This window comes from Carcharodon carcharias, chromosome 12, assembly GCF_017639515.1.
Source record: "Carcharodon carcharias isolate sCarCar2 chromosome 12, sCarCar2.pri, whole genome shotgun sequence".
In the NCBI taxonomy this organism is placed as follows: Eukaryota; Metazoa; Chordata; class Chondrichthyes; order Lamniformes; family Lamnidae; genus Carcharodon; species Carcharodon carcharias.
Window position 1 is genome coordinate 66,598,999 of NC_054478.1, and position 23,688 is coordinate 66,622,686.

Here is a 23,688-nt window from a genome sequence, read left to right on the forward strand (position 1 = left end):
AACACTGAAAATTTTCAACTGATAAGGGAGCAAGCATGCATTTGTCATGTCTGACAAACCTGATTGAGTTTTCTTTTAAAAAAAACAAGTGACTATAGTAGATGGGGAATATCTGCATATCTTGTATATGGACTTCCAGAAGGCATGTGATTAAGTTCCTCATAAGGCACTATTAGCTAAAGTTGACCTTCATAAAATTGAAGGCAAATTCTTAAATTATTTATTCTTTCAAAGGATGTGGGCATTGCTGGCATTGATGGGCATTTATTGCCCATCCCCAATTTCCCTTTAGAAAGTAATGGTGAGCTGCTTTCTGAACCACAGTAGTCCATGAGGTGTAAGTACACCCACAGTGCTGTTAGGGAGTTCCAGAATTTTGACCCAATAACAGTTAGGGAATGGCAATGTTGTTCTAAATCAAGATCGTGTGGGGCTTGCAGAGAAATTTGCAGGTGGTGGTGCTCCCATGCATCTGCTGCCCTTGTCCTTCTAGGTGGTAGAGGTCACTGGTTTGGAAGGTGCTGTCGAAGGAGTCTTGGTGAGTTGCTGCAGTGTAGATGCTACACACTGCTGCCACTGCGCATCAGTGGGGGAGGGAGTGAATGTTTAATATGGTGGATGGGATGCCAATCAAGTGGGCTGCTTGGCCTGGATGGTGTCAAGTATCTTGAGTGTTGTTGGAGCTGCACTCATCTAAGCAAGTGGAGAGTATTCCATCACACTCCTGACTTGCACCTTGTGGATGGTGGACTGCTTTTGTGAAGTCAGGCAGTGAGTTACTCATTCAGAACTCCCAGCCTCTGAACTGCTCTAGCAGTCACACTATTTATATAGCTAGTCCAGTTCAGTTTCTGGTCAAAGGTAACCCCCAGATGTTGACAGTGGGGGATTCAGCGATGGTAATGCCATTGAATATCAAGGGGAGATGGTTAGATTCTCTCATTGGATATGGTCATTCTGTAGCACTTGTGTGGCGTGAATGTTACTTCAGCCCAAATCCGAATGTTGTCCAGGTCCTGCTGCATATGAGCATAGAAGGAAGGTCATTGATGAAGCAGCAGAAGATGGTTGAGCCTAGGACACTGCACCGAGGAACTCCTACAGCAATGTTCTGTGACTGAGATGATCGAATTCCAACAATCATAACTGTCTTCCTTTGTGCTAGGTATGACTCCAGTCAGTGGAGTTTCCCCCCACCTCCATTCCCATTGAATTAGGTTTTGCGAGGGCTCCTTGAAACCACACTAAGTCAAATGCAGCCTTGATGTCAAGGGCAGTCACTTTATTGACCTGGGTTAGGAAATTCAGAGTGTCAAGGACAGAGTGGGGATAATAGGCAGGTGCACTAAATGGGTGGTGTGTGACAGGTGTTGTCCACAAAAGGATCTGCACTGGGGCTTTAACTATTCACCTTATTTATTAATGACAAAGATGATGGAATAGAAAGTCACATATCCAAATTTGCCAATGACACAAAGATAGGCGTCATTGTAGGCAGTAGAGACAAAAGAATATTGCAAAGTGATATTGGTAGATATTTACTTGGATGGAAAAAACTTCAGCAATGGATTCCCATGTAGGCATCCATAGTGGGCCCAAGAAGGTTTGAGCAGGGCATATGGTAAATGCCAAAAAGCTAGGAACAGTGGAAGTCCAAAGAGACTCAGAGGTCAAGGTACATGGATCATTAAAATGCCATGGAGGGATACAGAAAATATTCAAAAAGGCTGATGGAATACAGGCCTTTATATTAGAGGGCTGAGAAACAAAGGAGTACAGTGATATAAAGGATTGTTTGAACGCCTGGAGTACTGAGAGATTGCAAAACTAGGGTTGTATTCCCATTGAATTTAAAAGATCAAGGGGTGATTTGATATTAACTTTCAAGATATTATGAGGAAATATGTAAGATAGATAGAAACATTTTCTGCTGGTTGTGGAGTCTTAAGACTAGGGGTTGCAATCTAAGAATTAGAGCAAGGTTTTTCAGGAGTGAAATTAGGAAATGCATAAAATCATAGGAGTGAGGAACTCTTGCACAAACAGCAATTTAAGGCAGATCAATGGTTAATTTTAAATCAGAGATTGATAAATTTGTATTAACCAAAAATACTAAGTGATATGGCATAAAAGCCATATGAAGTAAAGTCACAGATCAGACATGATCTAACTGAATGGTGGAACAAGCTGGAAAGGCTAAATAGCCTACACCTGAACCTATGGTAATGGGATTAATCCAGCAAACTATATACCAGTTAACTTAATGTCAAATCTAGGAAAGATAACAGAACCTTTATTGATGATCATATAAAATACCCAGATACAGAATATAATAGATTTATTTGCTTAATGAAGGGGATGTTTAATCTAAGAATTCTTTGAAAGGAACAACAGCAGAAAAGAAGTGAGTATAGTAAACATGGGCCAAAAACAAAAATATCTAGAAAAACTCAGCAGTTCTGACAGCATCTGCGGAGAGGGATACAGTTGACATTTCGAGTCCGTATGACCTTTCATCAGAACTAAGATATATAGAAATTTTTCTAAATGTTTTAGTTCTGATGAAGGGTCATACGGACTCGAAACATCAACCATGTCCCTCTCCGCAGATGCTGTCAGACCTGCTGAGTTTTTCCAGGTATTTTTGTTTTTGTTCTAGATTTCCAGCATCCGCAGTATTTTGCTTTTATCATAGTAAACATCGGTTTTGACAAGGCCTGCAATAGGGCGCACACAAGAACTTATATTTCTACAGCGCCTTTAATGTAAAAAAAGGTCACCAGGCTCTTCACAGGAGCATTTTAAAATAAATATGACCACATATAGCCACATAAGGAGATTAGGTCAGATGGCCAAAGGCTTGGTCAAAGAAGTAGGTTTTAAATAAGTGTCTTAGAGCAAAGGGGTAGAGAGGCAGAGAGATGCAGGGAAAGAATTCCAGAGTTCAGGCTTCAACAGCTGAAGGCTTGGTTGCCAAAGGTGGAGCAATAAAAATTGGGGATGCTCGGGAGGCCAGAATCAAACGAGCACAGGTATCTTAAAGGTACCTTGAGCTGGCAGGGACTACAGAGGTAGGAAGCCATCATAAGTCAGCGAACATAGGGGAGATAGATGAATGGGACATGGTCCAAGTTAAGACATGAGCAGCAGAGTTTTAGATGACCTCAAGCTAATAAAATTAGACACCAGCCAGGAGTGCATTGGCACAGTCAAGTCTAGGAGTAACAAAGGCATGATTGTGGGTTTCAGCAGCAATGACCTGAGATGGGGGCGAAGTCAGGCAATGTTTGAGGGGTGGAAATAGGTGGTCTTAGTGATGGCTCAAATGTGAGGTTGGAAGCTTATCTCAGGGTCAAGTATGATGCCAAGATTGCGAACAGACTGGATTAGTCTCAGACTGTTGCCAGGGAGAGGGATGGATTTGGCAGCTAGGGAGTGGATTTTGGAGTGGGGACTGAAATCCATGGCTTCAGTCTTCCCAATATTTAATTGAAGGAAATTCTTTTCATCCAGTACTGGATGCTAGGTAAGCAGTCTGATAACTTAGCAACAATGGGAGAGTCAAGAGAGATAGTGGTGAGGTTGAGATGGATGTTGTCATCATGCATGTGAAAACTAACCTTGTGCTTTCCAATGATGTTGCTGAGGGGCAACATGTAGATGGGAAGAGGGAACCAAGGATCAATCTTTGGGGAACAAGGTAATGGCACAGGAGCATGAAGAGAAGCCATTACAAGCGACACTCTGGAGACAATTAGATAGATAAGGCTGGAACCAACTGAAAACAATCTCACCTAGCTGGACGACAGTGGAGGGGATGGTGGAGGCGGATGTGGTGAATCATGTCAAAGGCTGCAGTCAGGATGAGGAAGGAAAGTTTACCTTTGTCACAACCAGGTGGATGTCGGTTTTGACTTTGGCAAGAGCTGCTTCAGTGCTATGATGGGCAGAAGCCTGAGTAGAGGGATTCAAACAGTTCTGGGAAAGAGGGGCACGATTTAGGAGGCAACAGCACGTTCAAGGGCTTTGCAGAGGAAAGAGAGTTTGGAGATGGGATGGTAGTTTACAAGGATAATGGAATCAAGGGTTGGTTTTTTGAGGAATGGGTGATGGCCCAGTCCTCAAAAGGAGACACTTCAGAGAACTGTTAACAATATCAGCTAAGAGAGAGAGGGGGGTAAACTGGGTGGTTGGCAGTTTAGTGGGAATAGGGTCAAGGGAGTAGGAAGTAGGCCTTAGTGCTGAGACAAAGGTCGGTATTAGAACGATTTGAAATATGGCCACAAAACAGGAAGCAGAGGAGGTGTTAACAGAAGTTTCATATTTCTTGGGTTGGCAGAAATTGGGATGTGACATCCTAAAAAGGATATATGCTGGGACTACTGTTTACCATAACTGGAGTTATGGTATTGGAATTTCCAAATTGGTGGATATATTTAATAACATGGAATGCTTCACCAAAATACAATATAACAGAAACAAGCTTTTATAGTAGGTGGTTAAATGCTAGATTCAGATGTGTGAGGTGGTTCATTTTGGTAAGAGTGATAAGTGGCCACTATTCCTTCAAAGTCAAGAAATTCAACAGAGTAGAGGAGCAAAGATCTGGGAATACTGATTGCCATTATCAGCTTACTTGAGTGAAAACAATGCACCAGGTCAGACCACATGCAGTAAATGCTTTGTTGCAATTTTGCAAGGAAAGCTCAAAAAGGTGTTTGGTCCCATTTTACATATGTAATGGGCCTGTTTCAGGTGAGAGACCAGGATGGTTCTTTATTTGTGTTTCGCAATGTCAGGCAGGTTGCCTTAGTGCCTCTTTTACACCTGTAAAATGGCTGCGGTGTCAACCAATTTCTTCGTTTGGTCTCCATAATACAAAAAGTACCTCAAAAACAGAGAAAGGACAGAAAGCTAAAGTGGTAATAATACATTGTACACACCAGCAATTAGGTATTGCTGGTGTGTACATTGTACACACCAACATTAGAGAGTTTGGTACATTCAAATCTTATGACAAATTTGAATATTGCTGAAAAAAGAGAGAGACATGCCAAAGTTTTTTGATGTATTCGAAGGCATTCATCAGGACAGATGTAAGAATGCCAAATTTCAAAGAGAGCTCAAATTAACACTGAGAAAACTGTGCTGATTGGTTGGCAAGCCGACTCCGATTGGTCAAGGCACTGCCGTGGAGAATGCAACAGGGAACTATTGCCCCACATACTTTTGATTAAGAAAAACTCATTGCCTGGACATATTCTTTTGTCTGCAGAGGACCAGTCCCTGTGAATAGTGGCTTCTAGCAAGCATTACGTGAGCCACATTGCGAGCCCAACTGATGATCTTAAATTGGTTGGTAGTACAATTCTTAGCACACTTGGGCTTATTCAGCAAGTGCTGTCCAATCACAATCACATCTAATGTTAGACATTGGCTCAAATCCTGTAGTCTCCAGATCGTTGAAGACCAGATGAATGACTGAGATCTATGAGGGGGCCCCGCAGCAGTCCTGATGTGTTGATCTAAGTGGAATTGCCAGGGAGTTTCAACTTCCGATTGGGAATTTCCCAGTTCCCTTGGGCCTTGCGCACTAGTGTCTACCACAGAGTCTGAGTTTGGACAGTTCTATGGATACCTGGATAGATACCAAGGAAATGTTAGATACCAAGGAGATGTTAGATAGAAAAAAAGTCTAATTCCTGGGTAATTACACAACTGACCCCTTAGTCAGTGATCGCCCCCCCACCACACATTTCCCTCCCCACCCTCGTTCCCCCCCCCCCCCACAACCACTCCAGCCACCCCACACTCGGCTCACCCAATCTACTCATTCATCCATCCAATCTTACATTCACCCATTCACTAACATTCAAGCTGGATACGTAAACTTACCATATAGCAGCTAGTGCCATAAAAAAGGGGGCATTTCCCATCTTCCCCCCAATTCTACAGTGCTGCAACAGGGCTCAAGAGAGATGCTATGCTCATGATGAAGCTGGGCTTGGAAGACACGGCAAGAAACATAGAGCATTTTGGGGTGGAGGAAAGATCAAGCAAAGCGACAATCTGATGATGATTGCCACTCCTCAGAAGATCTAGGCCATTATATTCTGAGTTTTGCAAGCATGAGCTGGCAAAAAGCGGTCAGTACTCTGCATTCTTGCGAACAGCTAAAGGAATGTGCTGTTTGATATGATCCACCAGTCGTTTGTATATACCTGGCATCACACTGGCACTGAAATTCATATACCACATTACTCATTTGTGTGGTAGGCAGAATGTCTTTTTGGCTTGATGGCAGCATTGTTAGTGGAATATACCACTCACATTGCTACTGCATATTAGCAGCATGAAACCATGAAACTGTTAGTTTTACTTGTTGCTCAAGTTTTGCAGATATCTTGCAGGGTATTTTGGAGGTAGACTGGGTGATTTTCAGGTCTGAAAGAGGCAGCTTAAGGCCCATTCGTATGAAAAATACACAGCAAAACAATGATCTGATCGGGGCAGCTATTATCCCACAGAACAAAAACAAAAATACCTGGGAAAACTCAGCAGGTCTGACATCATCTGCGGAGAGGGATACAGTTGACGTTTCGAGTCCGTATGACCTTTCATCAGAAGTAAGACATATAGAAATTTTTCTATATGTTTTAATTCTGATGAAGGGTCATATGGACTTGAAACGTCAACTGTATCCCTCTCCACAGATGCTGTCAGACCTGCTGAGCTTTTCCAGGTATTTTTGTTTTTGTTCTAGATTTCTAGCATCTGCAGTATTTTGCTATTATCCCACAGGATTGCTTTGATGCGATGCGCCCATTTTGGTGTCAAGCTTGCATGATGAGCAAATGGCTTGAGGCCCTAATTAGGAGAGTGCCAATAAGGCTAATGTGCAGCAAGGGTGGGTTACTGCTTGCATATTTCCAATATGTAATGATACGTATGCCATATTTGAATCTGCAGCTGTTTACTAAAATCTCCTCACACACTTAATGTGTTCCACCCATGCTCAAATTCACCTTGGAAATGGAGTCCAATGAGCTCCCTTTCCTCAACTCACTAGTTGAGAATTCCACCAATGGATTCTCTGTTTACAGCAAGCCTACCTTCACTGGTCAATATATGCACTGGGATTCCTACAGTTGCACACACTATAAGATTGGCCCTATTGGCAATCCCAAGTAAGCCAAGCCATTTGCTTACTGTGCAAAGCTGGATGCCGCAATAGGGTGCAAAGCTATTCTGCTGGATAATGGCTATCCAGATCAGAGCACTGCTCACTGTGTATTGTGCACTCTCACAAAAGCTCCTTAAGTGCCATTTTCAAAACTGAAAAATGCCCACTCTGCCTTAAATTACTCTGGAAGGGTAAGGTATCTCCAAAAATTGAACAACAGGTGAAGCTAGCAGTTTCACGCTGCTACTATGCATAGCAACACGAGCAGTATTTTTCACAAACAGGATGCTACTGTCAAGCCAAAAAGATGTTCTGCCTACCACACAAATGAATAATGTGGCATATTAAATTTCAGTGCTGGTGCAATGCCAGTTATGTAGACTGTACGTCCCAACAACTGGCAGATGCTGTCAAACATCACATCCTTCGGTTGTTCACAATAGGCAAGTGTACTGACTGTACTCAACCAGTCCATGCTTGCAAAACTTAATATAAAGGTCTAACGTGAGATGCGAATCCATAATTTTACAGCACGTGCTGAATAATCCCAAGTCTGCTAAGAGTTACACTAACAATTCAAGGTCATCAGTCGGGCTCACAAAGTGGCTCATTTATGCTTGCTGGAAGTTACATATATTCATTTGCCAGGACCTGTTCTCTACAGGTGAAAAGAATATGTCCAGGCACTGTGCCTTTTTTTTTTGAATTAAACAAAAACATGAGACACAATTGAGACAATTGTTCCCTAGTACATTCTCCTAGTGGCAATACCTCTACCAGAGTTGATTTGCCAACCCTTTTTCTTGCGCAGTATAAATTGTTGCTCCCTTTGAAATTTGGCACTCCTTCACCTGTCCACTTGATTGCAAGATGAAAAAGCTTCGACCCACGTCTCTTTTCCAGCTATACTCAAGTTCTGTGCTACCCAAGCAACTAGAAATCACACGACATAAATTCAGGAATGATGGAAAGTATTGTGGAGGTACCAGAAGCACTGGGACTATTTTTACTGAAACAGAGGGGAGCAAGAGATTTAATAGTTTTAAAGACTGCTTTACCTGGTTGGAGAGCTATGACAACATAAGAGACGACGACCATTTCGCCCCTTGAGCCTGCTCTACCATTTAATAAGATCATGGCTGATCTTATTGTGGCCTTAACTCCAATTTCCTGCCTGCTCCCCTAACCTTTGTTTCCCTTGTAGATCAAAAATCTGTCTCAGTTAGCCTTGAATATATCCAATGACCTAGCCTTCATTGCTCACTGAGGAAGATAACTCCAAACACTAATAACCCTCAGAAGAAATTCCTCCTTTTCTGTCTAAACGGGAGACCCCTTTATTTTGAAACTGGGCCCCCTAGTTCTAGAATCCCTGAGGGGAATCATTTTCTCAGTTTCTACTCTGTCACACCTTTTCATAATCAATGTTTCAATAAGATCAACTCTCATTTTTCTAAACTCCAATGAGTATAGGCTCAATCTTTCCCATAATACAACCCCTTCATCCTGGGAATCAGGATTGTTCTGGTCTGTATTGCTCAGCTACTCGCTGGATAAACTTATTTTTACACCAGGGAAGGTGCCTAAATTTTTTTCCAGAAGTAAAATTCTGAATCTGTCCCACCCCCTTCAATATTCACCATGGGTAGTGTCCACATTGGGATGCCACTTTAGCTGCACTTTCATAATGAAATTTAAATTTGGCAAGTCTTTATCTAACCTCGGTCCTCCCATAATCTGCTGCTCTTGGTGCTCAGCGGACAGCTGAGTCTTGATGCTGACAGCAGCCTTATCCTGAGGTTAACCACTATTGTGGTATTAAATAAAAAGCTGACTTTAAAGGTGAGGTTTCTCCTCAGATGAGTACTTGAGCATAATATTGTAAGGTCTCACCAGTGCAGTGTTCTTTTAGCACAACCAAAGCCATTCTATGAACAAATTAAAAAATGAATTAATTCAACTTTGAAATCAAAGAAATATCAAATCTACTGCAACATCATGGCTAGAAATCAGACTCTAATTTGACAGCAATATGACTACATCCTCAGAGTTTTTGATATTTACAAAACTATACAGGTAAAAATGTTAGAATCTGAATAGGCAGCAGGTGTGAAATTTATCAAGAGGCAATTTATAACATCGACAGAAAAACACTTCCCTGGGGATGACATGTTACCTTGTTCTTCTACTCCTTTCAATATTCAATTTCTTTTAAAGGCAATGATTCAGACAATAACTCAATTACTTTAGAATACAAGGTCCATGAAATAACCAACACTCCCATGGCATTTATATATACTCTACTGCTTGTGCAAAGTTGCAGTATTTGAATTACGAGGGAATTCATTTTTTAAAAAAGTTTGAATTAGTGAGATTAGCAACATGGGCAAAGGGTACAGAAGAGTCAATCACAGGAATGAGGAACATGGATGGCATGATGGCTGGGAGAAGAGAAAATAATTAAGGTTTCAGGGCATTTTTGAGGTAAGGTTAAGCAAATTAAAGATAAGGGTTTTAAACACGAGACATGGGCCTACTTTGGGTCCCCATCTATAACGACAGGTCAGACAAGTTGATACTTGGGGACGGTGGTGCAGCGGCAGAGTTGGGCATCCACCATATGTGCAGAAACTGACCCTGTATCTGTAATGTCACTTCAGGATAATATGCAGATGAGGCAACTGTGGGTGGTGAGACACAGAAGGACCAATCCTTAGGAATTTGAGGTGAATCTCCAGGGTCAAAGAAAGATTTTGCTGAATCTGCTCTGGTTAATTTCAGGTCTTTCTTAGAAATCAGTGGAAATAGGGAGATAAAATCCTTGGGGAGAATTTACTTCAGAGCGTGCAACTGATCTTTATACCAGAGGTTGGTTTTTCTACTTCCCGCACAAACAACTTCTGGGGTGAATGTCCACTGCTACAACTCCTATCCTAACTGATCCAGGTAATTTCGTCCTTCAGACACATCCAGAGTCTCTCAATCCTCACATTTATTTGTATAACTGTTGCTGTCTAGCCAGCTAGGAACACACATGCTGTCATTTTATCATCTTGCAACCTTCGAATGAAGTGTACAACATCAGATGATAGTTGGCCTAACTTCAAGTTTTGATTAAGTTTGCCATGTTTAACTTTTTTTGGGCACTTATGCTTTTGGAATGACAGATTGCAAAAAAGTTATTTTGCAAGGAATTTCTGTGGATGCAAAAATCTTCAAAAGTTTCACATTTATTCCTCCATTCATTTTCATCTATTTTCTCCCATAAATTCATGTTCAAATTCCTACAGTTGAATGTACACTCACCACGAGGCTATCCTTGGGAAGTCACCAATAAAATCCTCCACAACTATGATCATTATACTTCTTGACCTATCTTATGGAACTTTTTACTTTATCCCCCTCCACTTGAATAGTGTCTACTCCTATTTGCCCCAATACAAACAGCACATCATAGCTTTTTTTCCCTAAACTCTTCAGGGTCATTACTGGGATGCCCCATGGGATCCATTCTTAGCCTCTCCCTCATGTAAATGCTGACTTCATGACATTACCAATACACATGGTGGGATGCACTTCCACGTATGTACCTTTGATACTCAGTTTTACTTCTCCACCACTTCCCTTGACCATAAAATCATCTCCCGTGCTTTCGGACTCATTTTGAAATCAACAGTTGAAAAATCAGAACCCACATCATTAGGACAGAGGAGATTAAGGTGCAATTTGAGAGAGATGTTTAAAATTGTGAATAGATGTGGCATTGTAGATAGAAACAAACCACTTCCAGTGTTGAAGGGTCTGGAATAAGAGGGCATTGATAAAAGAACGAATGCAAAAGACTTAGGGCAGAGAGGAAAGATCCTTTTCTTTAAGAAGAAAAGTTGCAAAACTGTGGAATTCACAAGCCGAGTAAACGATCCAAGATTACATTGGTAATTGAAGGCAGGGAGAATAAAAGGGATATTACAACTGAGCAGAACATGGGATTAGGATTATTGTGCATGTGAAGGATGACCATTAACATGAACTGATTGGGCTAAAAGAATCATAACACAGTCAATGTAATTAAATTGTGGATGAGCCAGAATTCAACAACACAAGAATGAAGCTATTGTCTTGCTCATTTTCCAAAATCTTTGCATCTCTACCACAGACACCATACTCCTCTCTGCTGCATACGCAGGTCAAACCAGGTTGCACATAACCTCAGCACTGTTTGACCCACAGCTGAACTTCAAACTACATACCCCATCACCAAAGACCACCTTCTACCTCTGCCACATTGCTCGGCTCCTCTCCCACTGATGTCAAAATCATCACCCATGTCTGTTGTCTCTAAATTCAGGATTTGGAAATTACAAAGCAGTAGCTACCAGCCATAATGCCAAAATCATCAAGGCTTTGTCACTAGCATCCTCTTCCACACTAAGCTCCACATGATCGTCACATCAATCTTCACTAGCCTATATTGGCTCCCCAAATGGATTGATTTTAGAATATTCATGTAAAATTACTTCTTGTAACTTGTATGGGCAGATCTGGAAGAACCATATATATTCATGCAAGAGTCAAATTTGAGATTCTGCTTTTATAGGGAAAAAGTCAAGGGGTTAACTTATACACAGGTATTGTTTTGAGGGGCTTACTTTCACTAAAACTCACCCACCTGGCACACCTAACATGGCTCTCAAAAGAATGCTCAAGGTAACAGGGGTAAGTGGCACTCCAAACCAGTTATTTATTGTTGCCCTCACTTTGTGTTTTTATTAAGGAGCCTCCCCCACTCCTAGGAGAGGCTTTGGCTTTAATACTGCTTGGGGGCCAGGGGTAGGGAAAGAAAGATAGATGTAAACTACTCATTTAGAACCTCAGCCATGCCCTCCATCTCCACAAGATCATTTTTGTTTTGGCCCCAATGACTCCACCTTTCCTTTGACTATTTTTAGAATTAACTGGGTATTTCCAAAGAGATCGCACAGACAACAAGATGTATCATTTATGATTCTCTACGCGTTTATCTACGAGTCCTGTATGGCGTCTCTATTCTATTTGTTCTCCAGCCTGGCTGGATCTGCTGTGTATCACCCTACTCCCTGTTCCATCCTTTATGACAGAGTTTTGAGCTGCCTTGGTCCTAAACTTTGAAACTCCTGAAATTGGAAAGAAGAAAAAAAATATTTATTCCAATAAATGAGGGGGACAGTAAAAAAAAAACATTTCAAGATTTCTACTTTTGTAATTGGTAAATGGAGAACAAAGCACTTGCAGATTCTCCCCCCACCCCCAACTCTCTCTAAAGCATTTGAGGTGTTAAAAAGGCCAAAGATTATTCATGAGCCAATTTTCTTTTGGTCTCTGCTACCTGTCATCACATTAACAATTATGAACTCATTAAATGAGGAAGTACCGGTACAAATCAAATAGTGGGAGAATAAGGATTTTTAAACTGGAGAAAAGAGCAAAGGCAGAGGTGAAGTGATTTAGTAGATTGAGCAATGCAGATCCACATGGCGATCAGAGGGCCATAGGTGACAGAGTTGGCAGTTTAAAAGTATTGCTGTAAGCAATTTGGGAGAAGAGAGCTTTTTCAGGGCTGAATGTAGAAGGGAGGTGGAGGATGCAGCAAGCGGTAAGGGATATAAGGAAGTGATCAGTAACCCTCATCTGTGATTGAGGCAGTGGCTATAAGAGACATGAGATGGCAAGGTCGAGAGGATGACCATAAATAATTTTTAAGCAAGTTTTTCTTTTCCTTGCCTTATTTTGTGTCCATACATATTAAGAAAGCAAAGCTATTTTAAGGGGCTGCAATTTATAATAGTTCTCAGAGTGATGCTAATTTAACAGAAAAGCGAGCATAAATACAAAATGGGGTGACGTCAATTTTTTTTATTGGGACTATTTCTAAGTGGCTGCATATCATAGCCTATGCAAACAGTAGCATATTCCCAGAATTTTATTAGTTTCTCTCTTTCACAGGAACTATTAGGAAGTTTGAGATGTTAACTACAGATGGAAAATTAAATACTAGCAGAAGCAGTTCAGATTATATGCCATTTATCCATCAAAATAAACTTTTGCCTGAAAAGTGTTGTGCTTTTTATCATCACAAAACAGACCTGCAAGGCTGTCTGGTCGTGGTGGAACCATCCTCTCATAGATTTCTGGTGACTGGAGACAATAAAAATCAGTATCAATGGCATGGGATCTTTGTAGTGGTGCTGTCATACGTTGAGGGACAGCAGTCATAGTGGAGCGTGCAGGAGATGACGACCCAGTTTGAGCTTGGGGTGGAGAGTTTACTCTTGTTTGTGCAGCTGCTAAGGTGAGAGGTGAACCCAGTCTCAGTGAAGAGCCCAAAGTCTGGTATGGAGAGGTGGCTCTGCTGGAGTTAGTGGGTTGTCTTGTAACAGAACCAATTCGTCTAATTGTAGCTGGTGATGTAGATCTCTGTGCAGTATGTGGAGAGCCTGCTCTCTGGGCTGGCAATGTTGAAGACAAATACACTGTAGAGTTACTGGACCGAGGTTCAGTTAACGCTGGTGATCCATAAGCACTCCCTAGAGATGTTCTCAATGATCCCCTCGATGGTGACATTCCAGTACCATAAGCTGGCGATTGCGTTCTAGATGGAACTGAACTAACTCTTCTCATTGCCCTATTGGCTGTAGCAGCAACATTCATAGGGCCCTGTTCAAAAAAAATGCCAAATGAATTGACAACATTTCAAAGAGATAAAGATGAGCATATACACATTACACCTGATTAAAAAGCACTTTTACTTCACAAAAAACTCTACTCCTTTAATATATCCTCTGTGTCTTCGCCTTGCTAAGGCAAAATGTCATCTGTGGTTAAATCTATAGATGCCATCAATCTCACACTGTGCAAAACTTGTCTCCCATCAAGCTGAGCAATGTAGGGAAGTGCTCCCTTGTCAGTTTCCCTGTATTATAGCCCAGACAGCTGGTCAAGATTGGCAGTTCATCTTCATGGAGGTGGCACTTGATAATTATTACACAAATCTTCATGGACTATGTTGAACACACAGCAGAATACTTTTTTTTAAAACTCACTGAGATGTGGGCTTCGCTGGTTGGGCAAACATTTATTGTCCATCCCTAGTTGCCTTCAAGAAGGAGGCAGTGAGCTGCCTTTTTGAACCACTGCAGTTCAGGTACTGTAGGTACACCCATAGTGCTGTTGGGAAGGGAGTTCCAGAATTTTGACCCAGCAATAGTGAAGGAACAGCAATAAATGTCAAAGTCAGGACAATGAGAGACTAGGAGAGGAACTTCCAGGTGGTGGTGTTCCCATTTATCTGCTGCCCTTGTCCTTCTAGATGGTAGTGGTCATGGGTTTGGAAGGTGTTGTCTAAGGAGCCCTGGCGAAGTCCTGCAGTGCATCTTGTAGATGACACACACTGCTGCTATTGTGCATCGGTGATGGAGAGTGAATGTTTGTGGATGTGGCGCCATTCAAGCCAGCTGCTTTGTCCTGGACAGTGTCAAGCTTCTTGAGTGTTTTGGGAGCTGCACTCATCCAAGCAAGTGGGAAGTATTCCATCTCACTCCTGACTTGTGCCTTGTAGATGGTGGACAGGTTTTGGGGAGTCTGGTGGTGAGTTACGCACCACAGGATTCCTAGCCTCTGACCTGCACTTGTAGCCACAATATTTATATGGCTAGTCCAGTTCAGCTTCTGGTCAATGGTATCCCCCATTGACTGTGAAAGTCTGCTTTCTCAAACCATCAAAGTAAAATATGGAGCGCATAAATGTAGTCGGCTGCTGCAAGTATAAACGCTAATAAAAAACGTCAAAAAAGATACATGAATTTAAAAGAACAAAACAAAAATAATTGCAGCATGTGGAAGCAGGTGCCACAAAATGACACTGGGAACAAGTTCAGCTCCCAAATCTGCTAAATTTCCAATCACATCTGCACTGCTACAGGGAGACACCTACTGGAGATGATGCACCTCATCATCGGATGGGAAGACTGGAAATGTGGGCTGGTGTTCCCAACAATGGTTCTACAGCAACAATGGTATGCAACCTGGAAGCAGGTGTGCCCTTGCTCAGAGGCAGAGAGACTGAAAGTCAAGGATTAAATGAACACACCCTCACACCACCCCTCACCCTCCTCCCAGTCTGTGGGATGGCAGACAAGCCCAGGGTAATTACAGGTCAAAAGGACGCCCATGTTATGTTAGTGAGGCCATGATGATGAGCTGTTAAAAGTAAAACAATGGAGGCTTCCATTGTTTATCTCAAGGGGTTTGTCTGTGAGCTTTTATATCATTCATTTAATTTCCCCAGAACACAGAAGGTTGAAGGCCATTGATAAATAAGTTAAGGTATTTGTATGCTTTACATATCAATGGACAGGTTTAAAGTTAAAGATAATTAATTTGTATTTTCTGAGAGCAGGCTATGTATGGCACATAGCCATGGAGATGGGCTGTGGGGTATAGGAAGCTTTTTTTTTTGTGTTGGAATAACTAGCTGTACGAGTCCACCTGGCAGCAGCATGGAAAAGGCAAAGGCAAAGAGGATCTACCAGCAATCAGAATATGGAGCAGAGGGCCATCAGGAACCAAGGGTGTTTCAGATTTGGAGTCACTATGCAAGGATGCAAGTGAGGCCCATGCTCAGGCTGGGGAATTCAAATTTAGTGAGGTGCTGAAATGGGTTAAAGGATTTGTCTAGCTGGATGCTACTAGGAGAATCCCCAGGAAGCCTCTCACCTTGGATGATAACTGGTAAAAAAAAGAGAAAACCACAGCGAATCCCTGGGAGCTGGACACACTGATCTGGGTCCAGGAGAATTGAATCGAAACTCAAGAATACATTTTTTCTTTAAAATGGGATCTGCGGTTGAAATTTAAAGTACAAAGGGGAGTGTTCCATCCAGAATTTTTGGCTTAAAGTACAAGATATAGCATTAAGCTAAAAGTGCTTGTTCTTTTTTTGTTAGTTTCATTAAAACGTGAAATCGTGTGTCGTGTGTGGCCTTTTCATTTCATGACCAGGAATTTAAAATTATTTTTGAAAGTTGCCAATCTCCACGGAGATTGTAACAGTACTCGAGAACAAAATCATATCTGCATTAAATCAACTTTTAGCTGCAATTTCACATGACAATTTTCAAAGCTTTCAATAATCTTGATTAAAATTGCCAATTTAACAGCATTGCCAATGTTCATTTCATACAGAATTCATTATTCACTTTTGCAATTAATATACAAAAATTAGATGGAGATAGTTTTAAACAATTCCTGTAACTTTTTGGAACCAAAAATCCACAGGCTTTTCAGGATACTCCCATAATTAAAAACAAAAAAACTGCGGATGCTGGAAATCCAAAACAAAAACAGAATTACCTGGAAAAACTCAGCAGGTCTGGCAGCATCGGCAGAGAAGAAAAGTGTTGACGTTTCGAGTCCTCATGACCCTTCGACAGAACTTGAGTGAATTCCTCCTTGGATTCACTTAGTTCTGTCGAAGGGTCATGAGGGCTCAAAACGTCAACTCTTTTCTTCTCCGCCGATGCTGCCAGACCTGCTGAGTTTTTCCAGGTAATTCTGTTTTTGTTTTGGATACTCCTAATTAGTAAGTTTTATCCTGTGGACTGGAATAATAAAGATCCTGAAAACCAAAAGGCAGGAATCAATTGTTATAACTCAGCCTAAAAGGCTGCTGGGCCTGGAGGTTTTGGGACACCAGAGAGGTTGGCCGGGGGGTGGGGGGGTTTAAATTTTCACCACTTGCTACAGCAGGTACCCAATGTGCCCCTATTGGAGAGGGCACCCACAGATATATTTAAAATGTGAAATTGCTCTGAAACCTTACATATTTTCGTAGGGAATGTGGTAGAGGTTAATGAGGAGCAGATCCTAGTGCATATGCCACAGAATCAATGACTTGTGGATAGACTTGTCCATACTGTTTATAATACCAGCAGTATAGAAGAGACTAAGGTGGTGCTTTGGAAAAGTCTTAATTTAAGCCATCATTACTTAAAACAGTACCTGACCAACAGTCTGTCCCTCTGGCCTAGAATTTCGCACTACGTGATTACTGTTGGTGCTGCTCTGAACAGGTTCCTGTAGGTTTCTTGGGTTAGTCTTGATCAAATGCTGGCTGCTGTAATAACTGCCCGCCTCCTGGTAGCCACTATCAGAATAGGAGTTCATTTGTGTCGAGCTTCGTGAGTTTCCAATAGAACCTGGACAGTTGAAACAGAAGCAGAAAAGTATAACTGGTCATAGTACAAATGAATTTAGGAAAAAGTCAATTTTTTTTTAATATAACAAAGACTTCTCAAAACACAGGATCTGAAAAAGTTGGTATTCATACTTAAAATTCATATACAACAGACCTTCATTTTCATGAACAGAAGTTTGTTCAGGTGCAAGAGTTGGCAACTGTTCACGACCAGCTTCGATATTAAAGGACTGGGGATGAGTGTTTTCAGAAACTCTGCGTCTATTAATTCCTCCTATTGGTTCATCTGTAAGAAGAGTTGTGTGCTTTAGGACTCATTTTAAGCTGAAAGCTTTCAATAAGATTAGTGCTTTTCTGTAAAAGTTAATTTGAGTTACTTTTCTTGATCAGAGATTATTAGCTTGGAATTTGTTAATTACATTTCAGACTGCATCCTCTAACATAGATCCACTGAGTTGCATTTGCTGTGAATTCTATGTAATGCTCAGATTAATACACTAATTCAAACTAGGAAATCATTGAAACAGAGCCCCCTCTCCTTGGCCAATCCACTTCAGATGAAGAGGAACATGCTCGGAAATCCCCGTGGGTTTTCTGAGTGGCCTGCAGCAGTCCCTTTGAGGACTACTAAGGCTATTTAAAGCATAGTTTCCACAGTCAGAGCACATGCTTTACTCAGTGGAAGACTGAAATTAAACCAAATTCCTACACGTGACATAGGTCCCCAATTTAATTATTTTAGTGAGGTTCCTTTCAGGGTCATATTCACAAATCCATTGAAGGTGGCAGGAAGTATTGATAAGGTTTAAGAGTGTGTATGGGATACTTGGCTTTGTAAATAGGGGGGTTGAATACCATGACAAAGAAATAATGCTAAACTTGTATAAAATTGCTGGATACACCTCAACTGAAATAGTGTCCAATTCTGGGAAACACTACTTAGGAACATTTTAAGGGCCTTGGAAAGAGTACAGAGAAGGTTTACCAAGCAGCTGAGTTGTTATCTAGACAGACAGCAGAGGCTGGGATTGTTCTAGCTTAATAGCTTGAGAGACCTAACAAGGGTATTCAATATTATGAATGGTGTGGGAGAAACTATTTCCTCTGGCAAGTGGGTCAATAACCAGTAGTCAGAGATTTCAAATAGTTGGTAAGAGAACCATGGGGTTCAGGGCAGGTGTTTGGGTATGAGAATTATTTCATTTGTCTTGGATGATCTGGAAAATACTTCCAGAAAGGGTATGGAATCAGATTTAATAGGAACTTTCAAAAACAGCAAATAGATGAGGTATGGGATTAAAGTGGACATTTCTTTCAAAGAGCCAGCATGGGCATAAAAGCCTGTTCTGTTTTAAGCTGTAAGGTTCTGCAATCACTCTTTTGATTTGAAATCTGCAGCTCTGGGTGCACATTATTGATTTGTGGGGTTGAGAAATCTTGGATGGATCTGAAAACATGGGAATTGTCAAGGTTTGGATTTAATACCCGAAAGATGAAAATAAAGTGGCTGCATATAGGTTTTGAATATCACTGTTGAAACAGGTATCACTAAAACAGTTTATTAAAATTGTAGTAAACTGTCAAATAAATTGCAAAACATTAACTGCATGAAAGAAGATTCAATCCACCTTCTACATACAAAATTACCATTTTTTTAAGATTTTATCAAAAGAACATTTCACTTTTTCTCTTCCAGGAGTTCAATTCGCTTAAAGCACCACAGCTGAACCAAAACACACTTGCCAGAACAGGCCTTTGTTAACACATAACCAGGGGTGGGGTGGAAGGCCAGGAGAACTGTGATTTTTGATTACATAGCAGAGGGCAAGCCAAATGACACTGAATTAACTCGTGCATAGATAGTCTGTACTTTTACAAATCAGGAAGCATAAATGTTCCACATCAATCAGAATTTTTTATAAAGGCTTCATTTTCATGGACAAGCTCAATACGAAACTTCAGGTGTAGACATTTAGCAGATCTCACTAGCAGAATTATTTGAAATGCCCAAAACCAGAGTTTTCAATTTTAATAGATTCCACATAACATTTAAAGTGTTTAAGTTTTGTGCCAGTGTTCTTCCATCCTGAAGACATTGCCTCGATGTGGAATCACTCAGACACCCACAGTCTCAGTTACCTTGCCCAAGTATCAATTCTTAACGCATAAACAAAGTCTGATCATCAGCAGCCTACTCATCTGGGAATGGATATTTAACTTGTACATCTTGGCATTTCAGAGCCATACACTTGCATTTTTACATCAAGGATCACTGGAAAGTAAACAAGAGTGGGAATTTCTAATAGAGGCATTGAGGGCCATTCAAAAGGTCTGAAGTGTTGCCATGGTTGGGATCACCTATCCCATATAAGGCAGCAATCAAACATGGATCTTCTGGTCTGTATGATTTTGTCCTACAACAGGCAGCAGGATTTTTACCCACCAAAGTATCAGGGTACCAGCAGTTTTATTGGGCGGAATTTAGTCCAGGAGACAGGGCTACCGCTGGCAGACTCTGAAGTTGGCAGGAAGGGGCTGGCCAATCGTAATCATATGGCTGCTGGCCAACTCGGAATAGTGACATGCAAGGATGGGCCCCATTGCTCATCTCACCAATAATATTGCCTCTGATGCCTCCCTCAGCTGCCTGGCTCATACACCCAGCATTGAGATTTATATCAAAAAAGGCATAGTTAAATTGCTCGTCAACAGAACAGCTTTAATCTTGTCCCATCCCAGGGTGTTGCAAGATTACACACAATAAAATGATAGGTTACTATATCCTATAATTCCAAGTTCTGCTGCTCTTGGATCATTTTTGCACCACATATTTCACAGAACCGAAACTCCAATGTCAAAAAGGCTGTGTTTTGCTGAGCTTAAGTTGACAAAAATTTTACTGGCTGCTGGCCCACATTCTGAACTGTGATCCTCAGACTATTCCATTGCAAACTCCCCCTTTCCTCCTGAAGGGAGCAGCTGTGGAATGGTCGACCTTGCACCTTCGCCGTTTCAGCACCACCAGCTTTCAGCTGTTGGCGATATGAGCTGTTGACCACTCACTTAAATTGTCAAAGGTACATTCAAACCCATTCACCAGCATGCAAATTATCCTCAACAGCCTTAATTATCTCAATTGGCTTTCCACCATGATGTGGCTTCGCTGTCTTGCTGCTTTCCTGCCACAAAACCCACTTCAGTTGGTTGCACTAAATTTTGCCCAACGTTTTCCAATCACTGACTTGGCTAGGTTTAGTCCTCTGTTGTTATCAAATAAAAAGCCTAACATTTGCAATCCTCAAGTCTTCTGGCACCATCCCAATATCCAGGAGGTTTGAAAGATTGTATCTGGAGCCGTTGCAATTCTGGCCCACAGCTGGTTTGACACCTTCCTTTATCTACCTTTTCTACTATTTGTTTGTACATAAAAGACCTTGATTCCCTGTTAGGTTACCTATAATCTATTCTCTCACTCTTTGCCCCTCATTCCTTTTTTTAAGATCTCTTGTACACTCAGCTCACCTCTGTTGTATTGTGAATCTTATAATTGTCAATACCCTTTTTTGTTCCATTTTAAGAGGTTCATTTTTAATCATCCAGGGAGCTCAAACACTGGATGCCATTCCCTTTCCCCCCTGGGGCAAGTGGAATGTACCTGAATCTCCCTTTTTAAGGCATCTCATTGGTTAATTACAGTTTGGTTTGATGACAATCCACCTGGACCAAATCCCTTTTCAAAAGCATTGAAGTTTGTCCTTCTTCGGCTAAGTATTTTTGCAGTTGATTGCATCTGGTCCTTTTCCAGAAGGATTCTAATTCTATGATAAACAACTTATTTACTGTGTACCTTTCATGCAATGAAATGCCCCAAGGCACTTCACAAGAGGGTTATCAAAATTTGACACTGACCCACATATGGAACCAAATGACCCAAAGGCTGGTCAAAGAGGAAGGTTTTAAGGAGTGGCTTAAAAGGTCGAAAGCGAGGTAGGGAAGTGGTGGGGTATAGGGAAGGGTATCCCCAAACGTGGGGTCCAGGCAACTGAAGGTACGACCACCAATGGCTGAGCAATTAAATGAGGAAGCACAAGGCCAGAATTAGAGGAATGCAGACATGTTGGAGGATTGTAGAGCTGAAGTTTGATTACAAAGCTGGGGTGGAATTTGAAAACAAGAATGCGAATTTTAAAATCAAGACAGTGTTTCACCAGGTGTCAAGATAGGTCAGCAAGCACAGGGGCAATAGGGAACAGGATTTGCTGCCAGTTAAGACCGGGCAGCATTTTGGATGACCTCAAGTTTATAGACAACACAATATGGGAGACCAGGCTGGAGTGTGTGTTGGAATAGTAGAGTATAGAGGTAATTAAGGCATGAATGAGGGATTTCAACAGACAAGCTGAGAGAGCGGCAAAGTTAGAGGTGGAAATAGCCAGTTTTGGTGTTGGCATGAGGTTGGCACAAATGAGGTCAGAAGCTTATCATGGGAGCAAATGTGACACCGAGGTTGCAAGCAGATTGGCTTAACCTCATGGAACAGGATGGAGTTGTTAGCCAGGGTGCAGGGGCCAAAAACGATGACTTCAGTATTTAATGGAGGAAACTTCTGTTCATCCCGTACTCAATGCCGGATAAGCAGTCCGATGATTTAGCAACAGCGGAGGAGTTAAGACAAGTTGTGAAGTAGGGCTTGGGTGTTGTCAGTGCACGTGAAAACTCATGCTGTGCCTTTGGATGATGTCGCCAAGGGGCAGAATGTAGATAAGAATAAGGAAGGGGCCAAGGATTGATGCTCCAAATGGTCTTCTACTGAAACATGCCCCACTTGCTCCTCTTCATTCCCAGTTGTAGATCTAACATAACTGTTTCCAGTTAAAACATGGAGAAAGTAAATCAAGAAAGTTCTCTTGTACACATCTCAGGAATTCCTTCCTATTTGCTCTTTAACTATTACTATCCCAGAGAGGATAGTGAGAGAGGAGGACCCTGGGACAGGCAGTCAGCAGCAGAGAACAGTGCAAGCAGAGGACTTGTTTCTACCTGTTAGAGTAGAAGTGTGACGTCAAAGGAAAACAGGTGATTGGTGGGTGTCTCTTCCATTCTCATTTGATTAGCCAAGTGGTTTAAATCAGGAGATGTTACTACAGCTGAAGAGTACAGTTAAGAAATACACTTTTACAGTTAAGAAATACACTTTTAAAATATCTAATGTTCAAATTAATTAAATAAATAGAGGTGATTGGGCAGGCAATGTGTTGCAGCTGTACTCTGGGCACTGGTGCGATCCACAGTGACCACATCTGCAGCAAACGTTGGCTGCTTCAGAGACTTCAGCTCAGAGTTGACGAGCTGGAGTCTGAGCTGTGGACACTGACACATCAGGGAGAGACAATGTTACCTGGATATTGTTTCAGGAGAAAGTCACACCCCTTAGATTAATTACATCAAATTTGGACTGTGGTCAGGGACAGGAGGGTGTGACTGAGAGTGAGGCAGGTATAGGGATCCAAAATTTAGCTTGAGGAGCCTCAGCAAGTGCCCTTGTCCAATAGGTATGAGGTGTTCTCTCTCAGTGTGGACAAGGGCACAGACTGCAGGGAGGATGAGCAAACTGACCACAGCACCATTCAAGCGGGGGTGGGGGGGTGGGGAGGAGAAGGAGGAGGAAGAATGTAGTAGTAATGGGGAATAGCATATCGTTAGGGGAACAGATTCTATCCTCTACAGCAAAGACAGAGTCCTGAAGACTGTGTTGCCTATCTGGTGCCAATGGTTAAGGACATCTCTTCTGGGCTGGAGAGGAACTTGGAGTAGGAGGGGAAAGATCTAGTCATTATGGGCCATGTAGGTACCAAAGACATAGGTAGGATGAGGAAAGAGGTTTTGTTGAGGGACTGTGAGAAGCTCAGGGCTAAATTAAAAAGCAGAACCACAAAAGGTAATAGCCTCTGGATTACTACCTGAGCCACATGAAAATTTGCATAGGGTAAATAAAATGAGAAAGGTAAATGCATGGCTCAAAGATTGGTGTGGGAGAAATGGGTTCCGATTCAAGAGACACTGGCACCAGTACTGGGGAAGTACAGCTGTTCCACTGGGACAGTCTTCACTTGAATCATGCTGGGCCCAGTGTCCTGGCAAATTGTATAACTAGGGTTGTAGATAGGAATTTACACTAAATGGGGAGGGGGGGCGTTCAATTGATGGGAAGTATAAAAAAAAAAATCAAAAAACAAGAGAGTAGAGGTGCTGGGTAGTGAACAGGCAAACGATA

General features: G+C 41.7%; 1 protein-coding gene across 3 annotated transcripts in view; it reads right to left on the bottom strand.

Moving 5' to 3' along the window:
- pkp4 (plakophilin 4) overlaps nucleotides 1-23,688 on the bottom strand; it is a 179,576-nt gene that overhangs the window by 87,355 nt on the left and 68,533 nt on the right. For all 3 annotated transcript variants that reach the window (XM_041201035.1, XM_041201036.1, XM_041201034.1), the window contains 3 exons: nucleotides 17,569-17,700; nucleotides 17,219-17,415; nucleotides 13,306-13,876 (listed from right to left, as the gene is read on the bottom strand). In XM_041201035.1, coding sequence (XP_041056969.1) covers nucleotides 13,306-13,876; nucleotides 17,219-17,415; nucleotides 17,569-17,700 — 900 coding nt within the window. The remainder of the gene's footprint in view (nucleotides 1-13,305; nucleotides 13,877-17,218; nucleotides 17,416-17,568; nucleotides 17,701-23,688) is intronic.